This window comes from Galeopterus variegatus, unplaced genomic scaffold, assembly GCF_000696425.1.
Source record: "Galeopterus variegatus unplaced genomic scaffold, G_variegatus-3.0.2 Scaffold311, whole genome shotgun sequence".
NCBI lineage: Eukaryota > Metazoa > Chordata > Mammalia > Dermoptera > Cynocephalidae > Galeopterus > Galeopterus variegatus.
Window position 1 is genome coordinate 675,776 of NW_007726422.1, and position 24,359 is coordinate 700,134.

The 24,359-nt window shown below is 35.8% G+C and overlaps 1 protein-coding gene across 1 annotated transcript in view; it reads left to right on the forward strand.

Annotated features, from left to right (window-relative positions):
• The window catches only part of LOC103586167 (cadherin-like and PC-esterase domain-containing protein 1), a 97,428-nt gene that overhangs the window by 60,765 nt on the left and 12,304 nt on the right, over positions 1-24,359 (forward strand). Inside the window, exon 4 of the mRNA XM_008567342.1 lies at positions 7,445-7,520. Coding sequence (XP_008565564.1) covers positions 7,445-7,520 — 76 coding nt within the window. The remainder of the gene's footprint in view (positions 1-7,444; positions 7,521-24,359) is intronic.

The following is a 24,359-nucleotide window of genomic DNA, read 5'->3' on the forward strand; positions in this document are numbered from 1 at the left end:
ATTTATTTTCCATCCCTGTAAGTTTGTCTTTTCCAGAATGACATATAAGTAAAATCATGTAATTTGTCACATTTCAAGCCTGGCATCTTTCACTTTAGCAAATGCATTTAAGATTCATCCATGTCGTTGTGTGAATTAGTTTATTCCTTTTTATTCTGAATAATACCCCATTTTATGGATGTGCCATGGTTTGTTTATTCATTCACAAGTTAAAGGACATCTGGATGGGTTTCAGTTTATGGTGATAATGAATAACATTGCCATAAACATTCACATACAGGTTCTTGTGTGAACACTGAACATAATTTTTTTTTCTCTTAAGGGGGATTGTTGGATCATATGATAAATATATGTTTAAGAAACTGTAAAAACTTTTTTAAACTTTAAATTTTAAAAAACTTTATTTTAATCTTTAAGAAATGGCCAAACTTTTCTATAAATGTGGCATGTCTGAGTTCCTCTTATTTAAAAAATAGAAAAAATTTCACATGAGAAACTTGTTGCCTTCAGGGTTACTTTTGTACTAAATTTGTCTGGCGGGTGGCTGATCTGTTCTTCTGCCTGCCCGGGTGCCTCAGTTTCTTCTCTTGACTTGAAGCTAGCTTGAATTCTTCCATTTCCCAAGATCAAGGCTACAAAAGACCTGAGAGGCTTTTCTTGTAGAATGTCTCAGTAATTTTATTCTTGGCTTTATCATCTCATTCTTTCATTAACTTATCCATACATTTATTTATTCATCTATCTCTTCATTCTTCCTACAGTTCTTTATCAGCATCTGTATTAACTCTGATTTAGGCACTGAGAATACAGCAGTTAACAATACGGACAAAAATTCCTGCTCTTGGGAAGCTTTGATGCTTATGTGAAAATAAGGAAAAAGAGATTACTAAGCAAAAATAGGATATATTAGATGGTAAAAAGTACTAAGGAGAGAAGTAAAACAAGGAAATAAAACACTGGGGGATTCAGTTTTAGATGAGATGACCTGTAAAGATTTCATCAAGAAAGTGCCCTTTGAGTAAGGCCTGGAAGACAGGGAGCTCCCCCTGCCAGTGTCTGGGGTAAAGCCACTCAGACAGAGAGGAAAGGAACCGTGGGTGTACAGCCAAAGAAGTAAGTTTGCTTGTTTGAGGAATGCAAGGAGTCCTGTGTGACTGCTCTGGAGTAAGTGTAGTAGGAGGTGAGTGTAGTGATGTACCTGGAGTAGGGGGGTTCGGTGATGGGGGCCAAAGGGACCCTTATAAGGACGGTGGCTTTTATTCTTGGTAAAGTAGGGGGTCATTGGAGGCTTTTGAGCAGAGAAATGACATGAGTTCATTTGCATTTTTGCAGGACTGCTCTGGCTGCCATGCTTTTGTTTTCATTGAAATATATTGATTATACATATTTGTGAGGTACAGAGTTGAATTTCAATAGATACATGTACACAATATATGATGATAAAATCAGAGTGATTAACATATTCATCATTACAAAACAATCATTTCTTTGTGATGAGGACAATCAGTCTCCTCTCTTCTAGCCATCTGATAATATGCAGTAAATTCTTGTTAATTATAGATGCCTAGCTTGACTGTATACCAATAAAACTTATTTTTTCTATCTAGCTGTTTTGTGTCCATTGACCAACCTCTCACTATCCCCCCTTACTCCTTCTTCTTTCATGCCTTTAGTAACCACAGTTCTGTTCTCTCTTTCTGAAAGTTCTACTTGTTATTATTATTATTGTTTGTTTATTTATTTATTTCCCACTTATGAGTGAGAACATGCAGTATTTCCCTTTGCATGCCTGGCTTATCTCACTTAACATAATTTTCTCCAAGCTCATCCATGCTGCTGCAAAGTACCCCATTGTGTATATATATACCACATTTTCTTAATCCAGCCATCCATTGCTGGTCATTTAAATTGGTTCCATATCTTGGCTCTTGCGAATAAAGCTGCAATAAACATGGGAGTGCAGGTATCCCTTCAACATGATGATTTCCATTCCTTTGGATATATACGCAAGAGTGGGATTGCTGGATCATATGGAGGATCTATCTGTAGTTGTTTGAGAAACCTCCATACTGTTTTCCATAATGACTACAGTAATTTACAATCCCATCAACAGTGTATAAGGGTTCCTTTTCTCTGCATTTGTTATTTTCTGTCTTTTTGATAACAGCCAGTCTAACTGGAGTGAGATGATATCTCAATGTGGTTTTGATTTGCATTTCTCTGGTGATTAGTGATATTGAGCATTTTTTCATGTACTTATTTGCCATTTGTATATCTTCTTTTGAGAAATGTCTATTCAACTAGTTTGTTCATTTTTTAATTGGATTATTTGGGTTTTCTTACTATTGAGTTGTTTGAGTTCTTTGTATAGCCTAGATATTAATCTCTTGTCAGATGCATAGTTTGCAAATATTTTTCCTGTTCTGTAGGTTGTCTTCTCACTCTGTTGATTTTTTTCTTTGCTGTGCAAAAGCTTTTTAGTTTGAAAAAATCCTATTTGTCTATTTTTCTTTTGTGGCCTCTGCTTTTGAGTTCTTATTCATAAAGTCTTTGCCCAGTCCTACATCTGAAATGTTTCCTCTGCTGTGTTGAAATAAGCTATCCAGCGAGCAAGGAGCAAAGGAGGGAGACCAGTTATTGAAATAATGTAGGTACAAGATGAGGGTCACTTGGACCAGAAAAGTGGCAATGGGGGTGGTAAGATGTGACCAGAACAAGAATACATTCTGAAGGTAGAATGACAGATAATAATAGCCAACACTTATACAACATTACTACATGCTAGGCACCATTCTAAGTGCTTATATATTAATTTATGTCCATTCCTTACAGATGAGGAGACCGAAGCACAGAGAGATTAAGAAAATTGTCTAAGGCCTCCTAGGTAATAAATAAAGCAAACAAGATTCAAACTCAGGCAGTCTGACTTCAAATTTCTGTGTTCTTAGTCTTATCAATAGAACATTTTGAGATAAGTATTTAGGCACTGCACTTACAGCCTAACCTAATGAATATTCTTAATGAATACACAAATTCTAAAGGATACATGTAGATTGTCATTTTGATGCATAAAAAATTTGAAGCTTTATGAGCCATGACTTATTTATGTAAGCAACATAAATATTCAAAACCGAAAGTGCTTCAAATTTGTTGGGGATGTCATGATTGTCAATGAACTTAGAACAAAGAAAGGGCACCTACTCAAATTAGGATTACTAATCACGTTAGAGCTTTGTGATTTTAGTGTTTAATGAAAATGATCATAAAATCTGTTGTAGAAAATGAGTGGCCAGGAGTCTCTCTAGTCAGGAGAACAGTAACTGAATTAAAAATCATATTGGTTTGTATAATTTTGAAAGTTAAGTGAGGTTCACTATTTGGGGTAACACAAAGTTTAGTAACTGGGACAATATCTCACCTCAAACAGTCAGGTGCTAGTGTTTCAAAAGCAGAGGGATTAATTTCTAGCTCTAAATGTTTGTAGGATTATCAGTTCCTAAAACTAGGATTCTGTTTTTAGTACATGGAGCTCAGAGAACTACCAAATGGCCCTTACGTTAAAGTATTCCAGGACATTTTTCAGGTAAATTTGGTAAAATGATAATTGCACATGAGAGATATAGAGGAAAATAAAAACTGTTCTTTTCTTTAATTAGCTGGTTTTCCTAATTTCTTGTCATTGATTCTCTTTCTTGTGGATGATACTAAACAGCTTTAGAAGGAGGTCTGATTTTTGATAAAATAGAAGGCATGAACAGATTCATGGAAAAAGAGCTTTCCCTAAGATAGAATGTGATGTGTGTGTCATTATCAATGTTCATGAGTGACCAAAAAAAAAAAATCCTTAACCCCCACCCTCTGGGTGCTTTCTTACACTTTATAAAAAGTTCAAATTCAAATGTCTACTCTCCTTGAGTTAGTGATATTACTGTAGTTCTCAGTCTTTTTGATGTATAAACACTTTCTAAATGTTTGTAATGATTACTTTATTTTTGCTTTTATTAATGGAATATGTCTTAAATGAAGAATGGCTTTTTTTTTTTTTTTTACTTTTGCTTCTGACAATATGTAATAGAAACAATTTAGTTGCAGATTATCACAGATTAAGATTGTGGAAGGTGTATTGGGATTTAAATCTTTTAAAGTGCACATTCCCTTTCTTCCAATTTGATATCTTAGAAATATCCCAGAATTTGAATATTATTGTCATTTTATATATGCATTCTAATCCTTTCAAAGATATGAAAGATTTTGTGCCAAGTAAAGAAAAATAGCAGTCTATATATAAATACACACACATACACATATATGTGTATATACAGCATTCAAACCTAATGCCATATTGGTATATATTAATAATGACTATTTGGGTGATGATGTATCAACATGAGTTCATCAAGTGTAACAAATGTATCACTCTGGTGGGGGATGCTGTTAACAAGGGAGGCTCTGCATTTGTGGGGTCTGGGGTATTTAGGAAATCTCTCTACCTTCTGTTCAATTTTGCTGTGAGCCTAAAACTTCTCTAGGAAATAAAATTTGTTAAAAAAAATAATTATTGCAGTGTTAAGCTGGAGAAGCTCATCTTGTAACCATCAGTTAATCCAAATTAAAATTCCTTTGACGATGTTCCACTTGATAATGATGCAAATCTTATATATTTTATGATATACATACAAATAAAAATAAAAAGCACTAGGATACAGAAGAGCATTATTAGGCTCAAGAATTAAATAGTTAAAATCTGTGTAATATATTTGATGTATCACAACTGTATGACCCATGACCCTTGAAGATTTTTACATTTTTGTGCTGAATTACTCAGTTTAACAGCTTAGTTTGGTGCTCCATTCCAGAGTGGAATAAAGATGATATTTCTGGTGTCACATGTCACCACAGTTATGTCATCTTTGACTCTGTGAATTCTAAAGATACCCTTTGGAGAAAAGAGCACAAGGAGAGGTCACGGGTGGGGGTAGGAAAATTGATCCTGAGTCAGTTCATCTTTCTGACCCTATGTCTCACAAAAAAAGCCATCTCTCTGACATGACACAGCAACCTACCCTTCTGTCTGAAATTTGTGCAAGCTGTACTCTGTCTTTGCAGTACCTACATCGTTCTTCATTTTAGCAGGTCTCTTCTATTCCTTTCAGTTTGTATGAGATGGGACAGTACAAGCACAGTGCTCTAGGCATCTGCAATGACAGCTCATCTAACCTTTTAGAGAAGGTTAGAAATGGACCTGAGTCAGTCCATAGCCTTCAATGCTGCTTAATTAAGGCTGGTTCTCTTTCTGAGACCTTTTATTGTTAAAGATTCTCTTAAGTCACTAGCAACTGACTGATTTCGCCTTCTGTGGGGAAAATGGTTCAATTTCATTGACTTTTGAGGCTTTTCACAATCTAATTTAAAAGGTACTTTGTGTGTTAACTTAAAAAAAAATCATCTTTACTATGGGTTCTCCATACTCTCGCGGTGCTCTGTTCCCTCTATCCTTTCTTAAGAATTCTGAATTAAAGACTTCAGGGCTTTATGGAAGCCCTTCTTTTCTTCCTTTAGTCCCTGAACTTTCTTTGAATGTGAGAAATATGGACCACCCTAAGATCGAAAGTGGGCTACATTTACAGCCTGTATTAGTCTGTTTTTGTTGCTTATAACAAAAATACCTGTAACTAGGTAACTTATAAAGAAAAACATAATTTATTGCTGACAGTTTCTGAGGCTGGGAAGTCCAAAGTCCATCTGGTGGTGGCAACAGCGACCCAGGGGTCTCACATTGCAGATGGTAGAAGCAGAGAGAGCAGAGAGAGCAAGACAGACTCTCCTCTTCTTTTAAAGCCCCCAGAACCACGCTCCTGACCACCGTTTTTAATCCATTCACTATGGCACGGTCCTACAATCTGATCACCTCTTCAAGGCTCCACCTTTCAGTTACCATAACAGAATTTCCCAACTTCTTAACAGACACAGTGGGGGCTAAGTTTCTAATACATAAAACGTGGGGGACATAATTCAAGCTTCAATGAGTTGGGGGGGGGGGACATAATTCAGTCCACTACACAGCCTTTTCTCAGTTCCCAGTGCAAAAGGATGTAAGTGACTTAGACTTTGCTATCCTTGTGGACTTTCAACGTGAAGTATTTAGGAATGCTGCTGTTGCAGATCACAACATTGGTTCTGCTGAATCCTTCCTTCATGCATGTAGGATTTGGACTGAAGTTTGTCCTTCCTCTAGCTATTGTTAGGAAAAAAAAAGCTTGCTGAATAAATAAATAAGTTTAATGAGATTGCAAGGTTTGGAAAAGATTTAATCAATTCACTGCTTCGAGACACTTTAAATGAGTAATTTTTTTTTAAAAACCTACAACTTACTGAATTGATTAAAATCTTAGAGCAGAAGTGGAACTTCAAGACTAAAGGATCTAAATGCTTTATTTTATAAGTGGAGAAATTAAAAAAAAAAAGCAAAGGGATGTACTCAAGGTTATGATTTTGTAAAGTGGCAGAAGGGGGACTACAACCCCAACCCAAGTTTCCAGTTGTCTTTCTTTTCTCTAACAGCAGCTGATTTCATCTAAGCATGCCAGCAGGCCACAGTGGAGAAGCTACAATACTTTATTAGGTTATAGTGAATTAATTTGAAAGTAATAAATAATGTCTCAAAAGTGAATCTGATTTTCAAGCTAATTCACGCTGATCTCTTTCTGGTGGATTTAACAAGCCTCCCTTATATTTAACATTAGTTTGGGATTTGGTTGATGATAGCTAATCAATCTGTAAATTCATATGAGTAGGAGAGAATGAAAGTTGTTTGTATCTTTGCTCTTCTTTATATACTAAAATGTACATTCAAATTTATGATAACATTGCTAAGGTTTTCTAAGAACAAATTTTGGTTAAAACAGAGTTTTGCAGGTGACTGGGTTTTTTATTTATATATCCCTTCAGTATGAACTGAAGACTATATATATGAAGTTTTGAAGCAGTTTTAACACTGAATTACCACTAAATATCTTTGTGATGCAAATCACCTTTGAAAATTTGGAGTTTAGTTGACTTTGAGGTATGTTTACTATCATTTTTTGCAAAGCAAAATTTGCAACTATCAAGTTATTTGTGTTACCATATTTGCCATAAGTATTCCCTTATATATCTAGCAAATATCATGGCTTTGAAATATAAAAAGGCTTTCAAAAGTATTTCCAAATATTTTGAAGATTTCTAAGGGCAAGTGTTTTTTGTTTGTTTCTTTCTTTCATATTATCAAATAAGCCACTTTATTATTCTGGATTTGAATGCTGTATGCAGAGATTTAAAGGTAGCATGTGGATAGTGTAGACAATGCTTCACATCTATATTCTGACTTTTTTCTATACTTTGAATTTTTCTTTGCTTTGGCATTTATGAATGCCTAACTCACTAGAATCTTTTTCATTCCTTTCAGGTAAACATATTACCAGAAATACAGCATCAGCTTTGCAGAAAGGAAGGATTATGTCAAATAATTAGAAGATTTCCAGGTAATCTTTAGTTTGTTTCCTTATTCATAAACACGAGAGCTTCCTTAGCAGACTCCAACTAACAAGGAGGTCTCAGATCAGCAGCTTAGCTCCTTTGTCTATCTATCAGTTCTGCTATCACAAATCTTCCGTAGTCCACAAGGTTTTGCCAGTGGGAAGACCTTGGTAATAAGGAATACTAGCATAACATTGATTTGCTAGATGAGTATTTCCTTTTCTCCTTTCTGTTTATCTTTGAAATAATTGCTGCCTTATTTTAACAGTAATTATTATAGTAGTTCTTAGTTACACAAAACTCAAGGTTTTAAAAAATGTATATTTCCTTCTGATTCTAGAAAATCTGTTTCTCCTCTCTGGAATCCTCTAAATTTGTCTGTGGTTTTGTTTTGTTTTGTTTTTATTTTTATTTATTTATTTTTGTTTTGGTGGCTGGCTGGTCAGGGGATCCAAACCCTTGACTTTGGTGTGACTGTGTGTTCAAGACAGGATACTGAATGAGTAAATCATGTGTCTTGACTGTGTTAGGAATTAGGTACAAAAATTACCATATCTAGTTTCCTCATAGGTTCCCAAAGTGGAAAAAAAAAAATCAGAATGTATATGAGCCCTTATAGATAAAATAAGCCCTCAGAGATGAAATTAGAGCCTACTTTAAAACCCATCAGTGAAAGGGTTCCTCAAATTTCTTGTTTAAAACCTATTTAATGTTTAATAGTTTATGCCCCTGGAAGGTATGTCACTATATAGTTAAAATTTTAACTATATAGGATCCACATAGCTACAATTCTGTTTTGATTTTGTTTCTGTTTTTAATTAATTTGTGTCCCAGTAGAATCAGAAAACTGATGATGTATCTTAACCCATCAGCTTTTTGGGGGTTTCTTTTTCGACACCAAACATACACCACATGGCCATGGACCCCTGTGAAGACTATAGTCATCTACTATCCTTTATCAGGAATTAAAATAAAATAAAAATGAATCAGCAATTCAACTTTCAATTTAGGGTATATCTCTAAAATAAAGAGCTGTATAAATTTGCTTCTGTGGTTATTGTTTTATATGACAAATGTAACTGACTCCATAATCTCTCTCTCTTTTGTTTTCAAATAAATTCTAACTGGACAGTTTTTTGTTTGATATAAAAACAATGTTTCCTGTGAAAAGCAAATTAAATAATTATTTTCATTAATTCAATATTAATAATTCAAAGTTATTCAAAATTAATAATATCCAGCAACCCTTGAGTTAAGACAATCTGAAAAAAATTTATTTACATTTTGAACAGAGCCTACAGATTTTTCAAGTATGTTTTTCTTTGTTGCTATTCACATTTCAGAATGCTTGGCTCAGATAGTTAAGTTTTCTTAGCATTGTATTTAGCAGAATAGAATCACAGAAGTGAAAAAACTGTTTATGGTCAGAAATGGATTACCAGTTTTAAAAAAATTCCTCAAACAATTCTCATACACTTTACATTTTGGTTTCATAAAATTAAGAAATATTTTCTGTCTTCTTTTGCTTTTAACATTTTTCGTTCTCCGGAACATCTGTAAGTTCTACGCATTTGTAGTCCTTTCCTCACTCTGTCTAGTGTGTTAATTTTCTGTTTAGCTCTGACTCACAAGATAGTTTCACAAAAAAATACAGCCTTCTAAATGGAATTATTTCTTCTATCGTGTTATCTTTCTCTAGCGGAACATAATTTTCTTAGATGTGTAGCTTGAAAGGAGAACGCCTGCAGCATTATTTTCTGCTCTAAGTTTTATAAACAGTAACTTTTGTTGTAGACTATTACTATGAATATACAGTATATAATATAAACTCAGTATTCAAAAACCAAAAATACTTTGTTTCTTGTGAATGCTAAATATTTAGTACTGAATACAGATTAGATAGCAAATTGTCAGTACCTAAATATATAGTATTATTAAAAAGATAAGGTAGTAAAACTAATCATGATACTATATAATCTAGACAGTTTATTTAAAGCCCAAATGGCCTGTGCCATTTTAAGCTGTGTTTCATTTGGAGGTTGACAAAACACAAATTTTGAAACCAGAGATTTTATCCCTGCCATCTATTAGCTGTGTGACTTAATCTGGTTGTTGGCTTTTGTTTGGTTTTTTTTTTTAATCTGTAAAGTGGGGATAATAAAATCCATTTCATAGGTTTAATTTTAAAAATCAAGCAGATTCTGTATGTATGTATATGTCTGTCTGTAATTTGATTTGAAGAACAAAGCATATTATATGTAATACTTAACACATAATGCTCAAAAAATAGTAATGGGATCATCCTAGATTTGAAAAATCAAGCAACAGGCCTCACGATACTTAATATTTTCTCTCTTTACAAAATTGATTATACTAAAATTTTATGTGAAACGTTTGAGATTTTACCCTACTTCCAAGACCACAGGTCAACCTGCCACAGTTTCATGAATTTTGACAGAAGACATGAGATACCTGGGTCAGAGAAAAATGACTTTTTTATTTACAGCAATAACAGTAGGCAGGTGAAGCATTTGTATCCGTTCACTGAACCCTGTTTCACCTAGTCCCAGCTGGGTGATACTTGTATCCTTTGTGGTTTGTATTTCAGAAGGGGAGCCCTGAGGAACTTAGGGTGTTTGAATCTTATAAAGGGCAGTGAGCAGGCTTGTCCTTTGCCCCAGAGAGAGACATTAATTTTTTTTTATATATAGGACAAAAAAAATAAACCTTCCGTTTGCTCTGGAGTGAGATATCATCTCTATCTTTCAAAGCTATCCATCATATAAATATCTTTGAAAAGATAGTCCAGAACAAAGGTTGTCAGAGACTTTGTTTGCAAAATGTGCAGAAAAGTGATAGATACATGGAGAAGCGTCTCCAGCAATTTCAGAGAATACTTAACAAGTTCTAGCTCTGAAACTCAATCGATGTATAATTCTAAGCAAAACTTAAAATCTAATTGTACTTCAGTTTTCTTGCCTATGAAAATCCAGGTTTGGCAATGATCAATAATGTTGAGATTCCATGAGTTTACTGTGCCTTTCCACCATAGAAACGTGCTGTCCCAGGCTTTATCTTCTGCGGTAGGTAAAGCCAGGGGGTGCTAAGAAGAGAGGCATGATCATACTATAAATTCAGCTGGGACCCATGCAAGTGAGGCAAGACAGAGTTTTGGCTAGATGCAGAGAAGTGATTGGAGACAGCAAGTAAGGCTAACACAGTCTGTTCCGTTCTGTAGCCACACAGAGTGTACCTGACATTAGACTTGTGACTCACGTTGAAGGGCACACATCCATGGAATTTTTACTGGCTAGCACAAAGATCTATTTTTATCTTGCCATTTAATGCTTTGCTTTTTGAAAAAAAAAAGTCATAATTTTTAGTTGACCCAGACTTGTTGCTAATGTTTTTTGTTGTTTTTTATTGTTTTTTTAATTAAAAAGAATTTCTTTCCCATATTTGAAATACAAGTACAAAACAAAACATAAGAGAACTGTTTTACTTGGGTTGTGAGTTGTTTTTGTTCTTTTTAGTGCAGCATCACCATCCAAGAAGTCCTGGTTAGGAATGTGCCAAGTTTTTGGTCAAAACTCATTCTTTCCAGTAGTTTTATCTCCGTTCTGAGCACCGGCTTTCATGTGAAATTTGAAATATACCCAGAATTATACCCAAAGATAGCATTTTGAATATTTTAGGGTCTATGTGTTCATTTTTAAAGTAACATGTGAGTACATAAAGAAAAAGGAAAATAATCGATAAAATTTAACAACTTTTGTTGTATTTAGATAAGATAGGGCTTTAAAAATTGTAGGTGATATTTAGCACCAAATATAAAATATAACTTTAAAATAATATAATTGAAATTATTTTTAAACATTGACCAATAATAGTTATTTATCTTAGGTGGCACCAATGATTATTTTTAATATTCTAGGTCTAATAGTCCAGGCAAACTTTCAGAGAAGGCCGAAGTTTGCCTATTCTCTGTGTTCTCAAATCCTGACATTCTTTCTCTGTGCTTTATGTGGACTCCTTATGCTTCTGTCATTCCAAAGACTCTCACCTTCTGTCCCAAACATAAGTATATTCCTTATGCAAAACATTCTTTTTCCAAGTAAAACTCTTATCTCTTTAGTATGACTGACTTCCACTAGGTGACAGCATAAAGTAAGCTGATGGAACTAATTCAGACTAAATTATACCCTCACCCAAGTCATAAGCCTCTTAAATGTATTTGCATTTTTATAAAAGAAGCTTGCAAACCCAATGAATTTCTAATTGAAGTAATGTCTGGAAGTGCATTCAAATTCCCATTCAGTTCACCAGCAAGCCATCCATCCCTAGAACTTACTGAATCTATTCACTTTTCTCCATCCCTGCCAGGACCAGCCTAGTCCAAGTCAATATTCTCTCATATTTTCCCCACTTCTTTTCTTGCTCCTGAGTAATACAATTCATTGTTGAGACTGTAGTCAGAGTGGTTTTCCCTCTCCACTTTCATAATAAATAAAACAAGCTTATTAGATCTTCTCATAGACATCTGTCTCGGGACTGAAATAGTGATGCCCAGGTAACCAGCTGTCTGATGCTCTGATTTGACCTAAGGGTAGACTTTATCTAGAACAGGAATCACATACCCAAATGCTTACAAGGGCCTGGCATGTGACATAATAAATTTCATAACAAATTCTGAAACTTGAGAGACCAGAAAACCTGCATGTTTCCAGTATCTGGCCTGTCATCAACTGCATCCACTCTTGTACAAAAGCCATTTGGTCTCCAAGAAGAGAATAAGAGTTGAAGACATAGGAAAGTACAAGGCAGTACGAGGTGGCCCCACCCAGATACATCTCTCGGCAATGTTGCAATGTTAGAAAACTAAAGAAAATTCCCTCATGTTTCTCAACCCTAAAAAATTCAGTTGTCATTAGGATTCAGATCCTGTCCTGTGGCCTCTCACCTCCATATCCCCGTACTTCTCTCTACTCCTTACCTTCAGCACATCTTTGCTTTTCCCTAAGTCCTTGGTAACTCCAGCTTCCATTTTCCTCACAAAACAGAAACTTTGCTAATCCTGGAGGATAAGGAAGCTGGGTTTTCTATGAAAACTTTAATCTCTGGAGTTGGGAGGGATTGTCATCAACACGCCTTACCATCATGTACCAACATTCAGATCATTCAACATATTCAATAAGAAAATTATCACCTGGGATAACTTCTTCCTCTCCACTTCATATCTGCCATCATTCTTGTCAGTTTTGACATCAATACAGATGACTCTTTCATCATCCTAATCTCACAGCTCTTTGATCTCATCAAATCCATGACCATCATTTCTCTTCCACTTCAACCTCCCACTTTCTTGGTAACTTGCATCACCCAGAATTCTGTCTCCGAAAGCTCAAACTAATTCACCAGTTTGTAATCACAGCCTTTCAGGTTTGTTCACTCCTTCAATGCCACCAAGCCTGGAAACTCAGATGACACATATGGTATTCTTATTTCTGCAATTTTCTCCAAGTCCGTCAGTATTTTTTTTATCATAATTTCTTTCCTACCAAGCCTGGACCACTTAGTCTGCCACCTAAAGTACTTCCCTGTAAGCATCTGCAACATTTCTATTTTTCTTGCACACCACTCCTTAAACCACCAACCCTAGAAAAATCCTACAGTCTGACTTCTGTGCTCCTAACGCAACAGGTATGGGAGTAAATCACACAAGTGTGCTGTTCTGTCTTCCTGGGATGTCTTCCTCACTTGCTGAAATGGAAGAAAGTCACTCTATTCCTCCAATTGTCAGTTCAACCACCACTACCAAAAAAAACAAACAAAAAAAAACCCCGGCCAGTAGCCCCTGAAACAGTCTTTCCCATTTACCCTCTAAAATACTCATAGAGAGAGAGAGAGAACACATAACAAAAAATAAAATAATAACTATTAGCACTCTCAGTATAGAAGAATCTACAAGGAATTTCCATGCATTCGAAGGCTGATAGAACAAAACTATAGTTTTTAATGCTCTGTTCAATTCTACGCATAGGTAGAGAAGACCCACTCCTCCATAGTCAGGATGTATTTCAAAAGAAAAGCCAGCAGAATATGCCAATTGTTTAGATGTGGTTTGTAAAAGACCGTCTCCCTAGAGTTCCAGCCAGCCATCAGTTGGGTAGGCAAATTAGACACCAGGATATAGAGCATTAGCTTGTCATTCAACTGTAGGCTTGAGAGAGGCCCCATGGCAGGCCAAGGACACATTCCTTCCAAATTGAGCATATTGGTTTTAAAAGGAAGAAAGTAAGTATCCCAAATTTACAGACCCAGAGATAATTACAAGGAACATTTTTGTGTATCTATTTCAAATAAAAAATCTAAACTATTGTGTTTTTAGACATTGGTGCAAGACTGTCTTCAGAATGAAGTACCTAATTTGCTGAGATAGACTTATACAATCTTTCCTCTATGTTCCTATTATACCTTGTAAAAGGCTGCATTGTAGCAGTGCCATGATGTATCTTAGTAGTATTTGTATGTGTTTGTCTCCACACAAGGACTGAGACTCCCTGAGGGTGAGACCTTATTTTTCACTTCTCAAGTTCAGTGTATGGTCATAGTCCATAGTATATAATAGTCACTCTAATATTTTTGAATGAAAGACTGGAGAGGATGCTAATGGAGGGGGTCAGAATGGTGGATGGAGCACTCTGCTGACCATCAGGGTGTTCCAGCAGTGCTTGAATGAATTTATCCATTTACCTTTTGTGAGGTCAATATTGAACTATGCTATAGGGAAGAGAACAGGGACAGGAGAAGTAGAAAATACTATCTTAGTCCTCCAAGACATAATTACTCATTTCGAATAATAAGATATTTGCATCTAGTAAAGCACTAGCTTATGGGTTATACTATTACCCATAAGCAAGGTGAAAAGATACCTATACATTTAATGATATAGTAACAACTTTGGGTGGTTACCATTGCAGCCAGGAGACTGATCTCCTTACTGCCATCAAAAAAGACAGGCTTAACCCTTCTCATGTTGTTGGTTGGTCTTCATGTGTAGGGCTGAAGACAGACAAGTAATTCTCTCAGGCAGGCTCATATTTTTGTACTGTTTCAACCCCCAAATCTGTAAGTATTTGTTCACCATTTCTTTCGAGGAGAAGCTAAGAGCTGACTGCCAGAGAATGGAGCAAGGAGACAATGGTGAGAGATCTGTCTCTTTCCTGACCGGTGATGTTTTAGTACATCTTATAGATTAGCTCTCCGGGCAGTTTTTTCATCTTAATGGTTCTGCATTCAGGGTGGAGAAAATAAATCTACTACTTCTTGCTGACTATCGTGCTTTAGCATTTTTTTTTTTTCTCTCTATGGATCCTGTGAAAGAAAGTGAGGGTGTGTGAGCTATGGCCAGAAAACCTAAATCAGAGAGAAAGAGCATTGATCTTGATTGCAGTGGATGTTGGGTAGATTTTTTTTTTCTTTTTAAAGTTCTAAACCTTAAAAAAATAGTCAGGAGTCCCATGTAGCACAGAAAGAAATAAAATTGCATTGGTTGTTAAAGGCTGGGATCTCCTCTTCATTCTTTCCTTTCCCCTTCTTTCCTTCCCCCCAATCACCCCCAGAGACACCTTTCTGACACCTCCCTAACCCCAAGAAGCTTGATAGAGTTCAGTCTGGGAGTCATGACTATAGATATGAAACACTAGAATAGAGATAGCTAACTGCAGTCAGTGGGGATGTATTTTCCACTTTTTTGAGATTACCTCTATCAGGAATGAAAGTTAGTAGAAATGTTCTCTTTTCTTCCTGTATCCTGTTTAGGTTTTTGGTCACCCATGAGAAGGAAGTTAATGAAAATAAAATTTAAATTAAAAAAAAGATCAAATTGCACATTAAAAATTTCCTTTAGTATGCCTTTATTACACCAGCAAGATACATTCATTATGAAAACAATGCAAAATACAGATAAGCAGAAAAAGGAAAAAATGTAAATTCAATGAAATTACATTACTTTCCATAGCTCCTCTATTCATGTATAATTTTTACATACTAGAATACTATCTAATTCAAGTGTGAACAAATTATGGCATATTTATCAGTGAAAGGCTATAAAGACACTTAAAATGATAAAGACCTACATTTACTGGTATAGGAAAAATATTCACAGCATATGTGGAGTTAAAAATAAAAGAAAAATGTAACCCCAATTATGTATAATTATACTTTCACATATTATATATATTTTGATTATTTATGTTATATATAATTATGATTCATATATTTTATATATTTTTTCCTTTTATATAATATTTATATAAAATGTATATTGACAATGTTTTGTCTTAAAATATACATATTGTACTTACATATATACAGACAGATATTAATCCTTTTTCAAAAATATGGTAAATATATGCTTGTCTTTTACCTTTGTTTATGCTATTTCCAGGCTCACATACGTTTAAAATTTATATATAATCAAATCATCATTTTTAAATGGTTTTTACACCTTAACTACACTTTTAAGATATCATCAGAAGTAATCAAAATTTACCCTGGTCATTTATTTTTTCTCTACTATTTTGTTTAGTAATGCTTCTGATTTATTTTCACTTCTTAGTTGAGCATTACATTTTTTGTAAGTCATTTTCTGGTCTTAAGATCAAAAATGAATGGCTCTTCTATTATTGACATGTTAGTTAAAATCCTGATCATATTATGCTTGAATTACGTGTGTCTTAACTATTGCTCCACTTCCTTTCTCTTCCTCACTTTCTCTGCTACTTCCCTTCTCCCTGCTGCAGAACTTCTACATGAATCTTCCTAAAACGTGAGTTAGTACATACCACCCTTCTCCAAGAAATTTTAGTGGCTCTGACAGAATAAAAAGAGCTAATGTTCATTGCATGATTACTATGTACTAAGCACTGTTCTAATTAATTTACTTAGTCTTCACAGTGTCCCCCTGAGGAAGATATCATCATTATCTCTATTTTACTCAAGCATAGAGAAATTAGGTAAACTTTCCAGGATCATGCATCTATCAAATGACATCTTCATCTAGGCCATGGGATTCTGGAGCCTACTGTCTTAACTACTTTACTCTAGCAAATTCCTCAGGGTGATGTTCAGGGCCCTCCACAAGCTGAAGTCATCTACATTTCTCCCTTATCTCCCATTATTCCCCCAACCTAACTCTCTTTTCAAGCCAAACTCCTCCCTTTACTGTCTCTTCAACAAGCACACTGTCTCAGTCCATCCGGGCTGCTATAACAAAATACCATCAACTGGGTAGTTCATAAACAGTGGAATTTACTTCTCACAGTTCTGGAAGCTGGGAAGTCCAGGATCAAGGTGTCAGCAGATTTGGGGTCTTGTGAGGGCCCTTTTTCTGGTTCATAACTGGTGTCTTCTTGCTGAATCCTCAAGGTAGAAAGGACAAGCTAGCTCTCTGGGGTCTCTTTGATAAGGGCCAAATCCCAATCCTGTAGGCTCCATTATCATGACCTAATCAACTCCCCAAAGCTCCACCTCCTAATACTATTAAATTGGGGATTAGGATTTCAACACATGAATTTCGAGAGGAACACGAGCATTCAGACCATAGCACATGCTTTACTGCTTTCTCCTCTTCCTGCCTTGACCATTACTTGCTCCTTAGAATGCCTGTTTCTCTTTCTGTGTCCATTCTTTGTAGATTACTCCAACTTTTCTCTGCATTCTCAACACATGTTTTCTCTAATACTCATTTGGAATTTGGAATTTAATATGTAATGCTGTCTGAAGTTGTGCTAAAGACTGACTAGCTGCAAAAGGTGAATAATCCTTTTTCTTTTTGGTAGGGTAGGTTTACAAGGTCCTGATTTTGAACTGATTTTGTAAAATTTTACATTTCTGGTTTGTGATCTTTATACCTCGTGCTTTCATGTAGGGATATTCACTTATTTCGCGTAGACAGTTTGTCATCTTGTGCCAAACACTGCTAGACATTAGGGGCAACATTGTACAGTACACTTATAATTTTTAGGATTGTCATTGTTAATTCTGATTTTCAAAAGACTGAGGAAAAAGAAAAGGAAAAAGTGATTTCACTTTTGCAGTCTAAATTTCTCCAACAGGCCCCTATTTCCTTATTTAGATGATAAACATAGGTGAGTAGCAATGTGTCTAAATAGTGCCAGAACAACTTGTTAAAACATGAAGAACTTCATGAAGTTGAAACTGGGTTTCTTTGCATTCATTACATAATAAAAACTCAGTAAGCTATATTTGCACTTTTGTAAATTTGGTTATCTTGTTCGCCCAGACTGAATCTAGTAATCAACAGTTTACTCTTAGCTATGGGTAGATACACTCCATGACTCAGTATGTAGTTAGCTAAAATAAACTACACCATATTCGTTTTACATCTTCCTTAACAAATGTACCATCCAAGCAGTGATTGTAATATTTTCCCCATATAAATTTTTCCTGAGCCACTGTGTTTGCAGCAGAAATACTAGCAGTTAATCTGAAGTCTTGATAAGATGTCTGAAAGACATTGATTGCTTCAAAATAGATGAGAAAGCTCTTATAGCAGTGGCCAAACTTTTTATTTTTAAGCAGTCAGGAGCTCCACTTGGGAATTACAAGAGCTGGGTTAAGTAGGATACAGAACACAATCAGGTTCCAGGGTTTAGCTCCTGAGATGGTAAAAACTCATCCTGAAACTTATATACCTGCTTTGTGAGTAAATTCAGTAAGTGAAAGATAACTACACTGGACTATGATTTTGATTCATTTGTTTATGTATTTTAGAAATCTATTCATTTCACACACACACACATACGCACAGAGATACAGAGGTTGAGAGAGTTTGGTCTTGGGGGATATAGTGTGTCGAATTTCAAAACAATCACTCTCCCAGTCTCCTTCTGGTGGTAGATACAGATATTCATGAACAACAACAAAATTACAAGTGTTATGAAAGCAAAACAGAGTTAGTAAGTTTGCAGTGGTCAAGGCTTTTTTCACTGATTTTCATGGAAGTGCAGGGCCATGCACTGACTTTTGATTTGCAACATGTCATCAGAATTAGAAAATAAAAGCCCAGTAAAGTGATGCAGTAGCTGGAATGTGCACAACTTCATAAATTGTATGTTAAATAACACATTATTCATGGAAAGTTGATGCTTGTTATGAGTAGTTTCTTGAACTTCTCATTGTAACCATAATAATTAATAATACATTTTATTAAGACCAATACATTGTAACAGGCATTTAGTCTCTTCCAATCTGCATATTGTTGAAAAATGTATTGATAAAAACTCAAAATGACAGTTGTAGCAAACTATAAACAAGGTAAAATACATTCGTTTCCTTAAATAAAATCTCAATCCTTCTTTTGCAGTTGAAGTTGTGATTAGAAAGGATACATATCTTGGCAGAAGTAAAATTAGCTGAATGAATGCAGTAGCTTTGGAAGGTGCTTTACCGTTTGATGGACTGGGTGTGGTCATGTGTGGGAGAGAAGCATAGACTCTACTATACATCAAACCCCATCCAAATCCTGTGATTCATTGCATCAGTAACTTTTAAGACTACTTTCTTTAAACTTCTCCTAGCACCATCTAGTGGTGAAATATGGATCATTATTTTTTCTTCTGAGTCATTCTAATGAATGATGGAATGGAGTCAGAGCAGCAGTACAGTCCCAGTGTGGATAGTCATTTCACAAGCAAATGTGTAGTATTTTAAAGCGCCAACTTACCCCCCAAAAGACAAAGGCAGATTATTCATCCACATTAACTGAGAGGCCTTTTCATGGTTCATTTTGCCTCACCTGTTTGTAAACATCTATGAGAATGTATGTGCTGATAAGAATTCTAAACTAGAGGCAGTAATTTACAGTGAAGGCAGAAGTCAGGAATCCTACGGTACAGGTATGAGGAAACCTAATTCTAGTTTCGCAAGCTGCTCAGTGTAGTTAGGTGACTCTGGGAAAATCTCTTAGGCCATTTGTGCCTCTTTTCTAGACATGTAAAATGGGAACAATTATGGTGACAATTCTTTCCTCACAGAGTTGTCATGAAAAATGCTTTATAAAAAAATATGTATTATAAACCTATAAAGGTAATACATAAGGAATCTTCTATATTACCCACGATATACATGAATTGATTAACAGAGGAAAATTGAATGGGGTTTTCAGTTTACCACATCGACATAAAACTGTCACAACAATACATATTGTTCTTTTTAGAGGCATTCTGATTTGGAAAGATATAGACATGTAAGTAAAACTTAGAGGTTGAGTACAGTCACCAAACAGAATTAGTACTAGTTTTTGGCTTATATTATACACAGATTATTGTGGGCTTTGTAATTTATGCTGCAGGATTATTTTATAGATCAATTACCCTAAAATAACAAGAGGTAACATTAATTTTTTTATTTATGATATGTCAGACACTATGTCAAGAACTTTACACACTTCATTCTTTAACCCTCTATAACCATTTGTTATGGTCTGAATGTCTCCTTCAAAACTCATGTTGAAGCTCAAAGTGGCAGGTGGGACTTTTGGGAGATCATTGGATTATGAGGGCTCTGCACTCATGAATGGATTAATTCATTCATAGATTAATGGGTTAATGAATTAATGGGTTCCTATGGGAGTGGGCTTTATAAGAAGAGGAAGGGAGACCTGAGCTAGCAGGTTAGCATGCTCCTGCCCTCTCTCCATGGGATAGATACCCTTTGTCACCTCGGGACTCTGCAGGGAGTCCCCAAAAAGAAGAAGGCTCTTACCAGATGCATTTCCTGGACGTTAGACTTTCTAGCCCCCCAAACTGTAGGAAATAAATTATGTTTCTTTATAAATTACCCAGTTTCAGGTATTCTAAGCAACAGAAAACAGACAAAGACACCAATTACAGTGCAGATACATCCATGCCCTTTTCAGATAAATAAATGGAGGTGCCAAGAACCTCTGGGCTACATAGCTAGAAAGGGGCAGGTTCATATCTGAGGCAGTATACGATAACTCTTATGATAAACTCGAGCCACTACACTATATTTTAAGCCTGCCTTATAATGCAAGAAAATAAGGAGCTTTTTAAAGAAAACTTTCACACGTGGGTCTAATGAAAAACTGAATTTGTTAATCCAGTCTATTATTATTATTCTTTCATCAACTAAAATAATTCTTTTAATTTCTTATTAATCATATTTATGTATTACGCAGAACTTAAGTAAATCTGCTGCAGGCAGAAGACTTTGTGTGTGTGTTTTGTTTTAGTGTTTTGACAGGGAACTCACCAGCAGATGGGAATTGCCAGCCCTGGGAGAGTCAGAAGCTCCAGTCTTCAGCTCTCCCTGCATTCTCTTCCTTGAGGGTCCTCCTTATCTTTTCTTCTGTTACCCCTTTCTCATGTGCCTACTCTAAATTTAGCTCCCCAAACCATCTTAACCTTTCTAGGCAACATAGAAAATTTACCATGGCAAACCTCACACTGCAGTCATATGCTTGGGAATACAGGTGAGAGATGTGGGTGCTGCCATGAGCCTTGGGTCTGGGTCTCTGGCATGATAGTGACACTGCCTTGGACAACTTGGAAGGGCCAAGAATAAGTTGTCCTGTTTTTTTGAAGCTGCTCTCCTGGCCTTCGTGGGAGGGTTAAATAATATTTTTTTAGAATTCATTGATTGTGCTGACAAACTGGTTTGCAAAGCACCAATCTGGAATGTGGATGAATGAATGTAAGTGGAGCCAAATTATGTTTTATGGAAAATATATGATTTTTGTGAAATTAATAGTTATTGATTATAGTTTTCAGAACTACTAATTGCTTTGACCTAACTGCACAGCTGTTGGAGGATAAAGGGTAGGATCAGACTGAGCCAGGCTGCAAAGGTGTAAATCCCATCTGATATCCCAGTGTCCTTGGGCAAGTTTCTTACCTTCTCTGTGCTTCACTTTTCTGTCTCTAATTTAGGGATGATCATGACTTTGTTTCCTAGGATTGCTAATACCCCAACAATAATATTAATGACAAATAAAGGGAAAGTAATTTATAATATAAAAACACGAATTTCAATATGTAAATGTTTATGCGTGATGACTCCATAGAATATAATGAAATAGTCAAATGCTGTCACTCATATTTAGAGTTACCATGAATGCAAGTGCTTCAAATTCATATTGGTGTGGTTATACTGCAGGGGAAACAGAGATTCCATGGGTCATGTCGCCATTAATGATATGCCTTTCCTAAATGGTGACAAAACAAAGCTTAGTGTTCCCTTGCTTAATTATGGAATTGCACTCCTGAAAAATTCAGTGTATATTAAAACTGAGTAAAATGCTTGGAGTTTCTATATAAAATTAGTCAAGCACTAGGTCTAAGTAATTACCAACAGGCTTTTCACCCACATCAATATCCAACGAGACATTCAAAAGTGTTGTGGGACAAGGGACAATTCGTTGTTGCACAGGGTGATATTCAACAGAGTAACAACTGTTGCGATGTGTGTCCTGGCCCATGAGAATGGATGCCTATTTAAACAGATGCCGGATTTTATACCTCACCAGTGCATTCCAAATACATATTAGATTTATTCTATACAAAGCATAAACTTAACATTTATGGCCCACATGTATTAAATATCAGTAACATTCCTAATCGTTATGATGTCCTCCAAAGCCCCCTTTGCACACCACTCACTGATCACGTCCACCAAAGGCACTCTACCACTGGAGCTGCATGTGGCAGAGGCTGCTGCACTGCACCTGTCCAGGTCTGTGCTGAGGGCCTTGCCCGTGCCCAAGGTCAGGGATACCAAGGTTCATGCTGCACCTGCTGCTTCTCCTGCTGCTGCTGCTGAAACTGTTGGTGCTACCTCCCCCATACCACACCCAGTCCTGCCCATAGCCTGGAAGTCCCTTTGTGTTTTCTGAAGCTAAAATAAGTCAAAACTAAATTGGTTTTTTCACTGCAGTAGGCAAAATTCTTTTTTTATTTAAAAATGTTTTCTATTGTAGGTAATGTTATAATCTCAACTTCTCACAGATGATTTCAATTTTTTTTCCTAGTACTGTTTAAACTTTTAGCATAAAACCTAGAGTGGAAATAGAGCCTATGGAATATAAGAACATTCTAAAAGCTTCCCTCCTCTTTTCTGACATCCAGGTATCAGACTTCTTTTGACATCCACCTCTCTTTTCTTTAGAAGAGATTTCTTACTATTAGGCCTCACTCAGAGTTCTTCTAGTCACGGCCAGACACAGTAGACGCTTAGCTAAACACTTACTAGTTTCACACTAAAACTCCCCTACACTGGCAAATAATAACCAGAAAGCATCTTGTTATCCCTCTTTGACCATAGAGTTTAAAAGAATAACAATAAAAAACATAGCGTATTTTCTTTTCCTATTTTGGGGATTTGTGATGGTATGTTTAATACCACAGAGTTCTAACAATGTCACAAATGGACCTGAAATATTTCTCTTGAACAGAGTTTGAGTACAGGGCTGTATTTAGTCTTCAAGTATAAAGTCATAACTATTTATATCCTTGTGTTCCCAACATTAAGAAGCAGGGAAGTTTACTTTGAGTCTAAATACAGAGTTAAGAAGAAAAGGAGAGGATGACGTGGTTAAGTAAACTGGTTCTGCCTAATTTTTCTTAAGCTCAGTATTTTGTAATGTTTCTCTTTCTAGATTCCTTCTCTCAGTCCTGTGTAGGTCAGTCAACAAGCAATTTTAGAACAGTTTTGTGTCATTTAAGGGAACGAACTTTAAACTATATTTATAGCAGGCTATAAAAAGCAAGGATATCACCCACAAAGTGATATTTAAAATTTTCCAGTTGCAGGATTTATTGGTAAATCTACACACATGTTGTGCCACGAGCAAAATGAGAAATGTGCCAGGTGTATTCTGAGTTTTTAATTAAGGGGAATTTTACCTATTGGATAGATGTTAATGGGGTGTTTTGTTGTTTACAAGCTATTGAAAAAACATTAGCCATTTGTGAGTGAAAAGTCATTAATTATATAGAATATGGCTAAAGGGCAAAAGCAAAATTGGAAGGAAAAAACCAAAACAAAAAGGCCTAGAGCCTTATGTCAATACTGAAAATTTCTAGTCAGAAACATGTACTCTACTCTCCACTCAAACTGATGGATACTGTGAATTTTTAAAGTGATTTGGCAAAGAAAAGACAGATTTAGGGGGTAGAAGAAAATGCTAAGTAAAGAACAACATTCTCTGAGAAATCAGCAGTGGCTGCAAGTTGGAGACCAGGTGAGTAGTTTTGAAGCACAGTGCTGCAAACCTGAATTGCAAATCGTTTGATGGATAATGGTGGTCATGAACTTTTGTTCCTTTGCACTCTACATCCATGGAATTGGATGAACATTCTTGAGTTCAATGCCTCTCCTAATAGAAACTTCATGTACTTTTTCTCTAAATCTGATTTTGCTTGGCTACCAGTAAACCCCCTTTCCTCACAGTTGAGTACCCCCAGCAGCCAAGTCAGCCAGTGCAATCTGTCCCCATGGAATAAGGGAGGCATGACGGGGGACCTAGGCAAAAATGACCCCTTTGAGAGAAAGCTGAGCATCATGTTGTGTTAAGCAAACAGACAAATTAAAACACCTCCCTCCAACGACAACAACAGATCTGAGTCCAAAAGCCTTGAACAATAGTTTAAATCTTTAAGTGGTTTTTAGTTTTGGGGGTAGGGGGTTGCAAACAAAATAACAGCAAGGGGGGTATTAGCCTTATTCAACACACAGTAAAATTTCTTCCAAATTCTGGTTTTATAATGTTTTTCTTTCTCTAAGCAACTCTCTTGTTCACC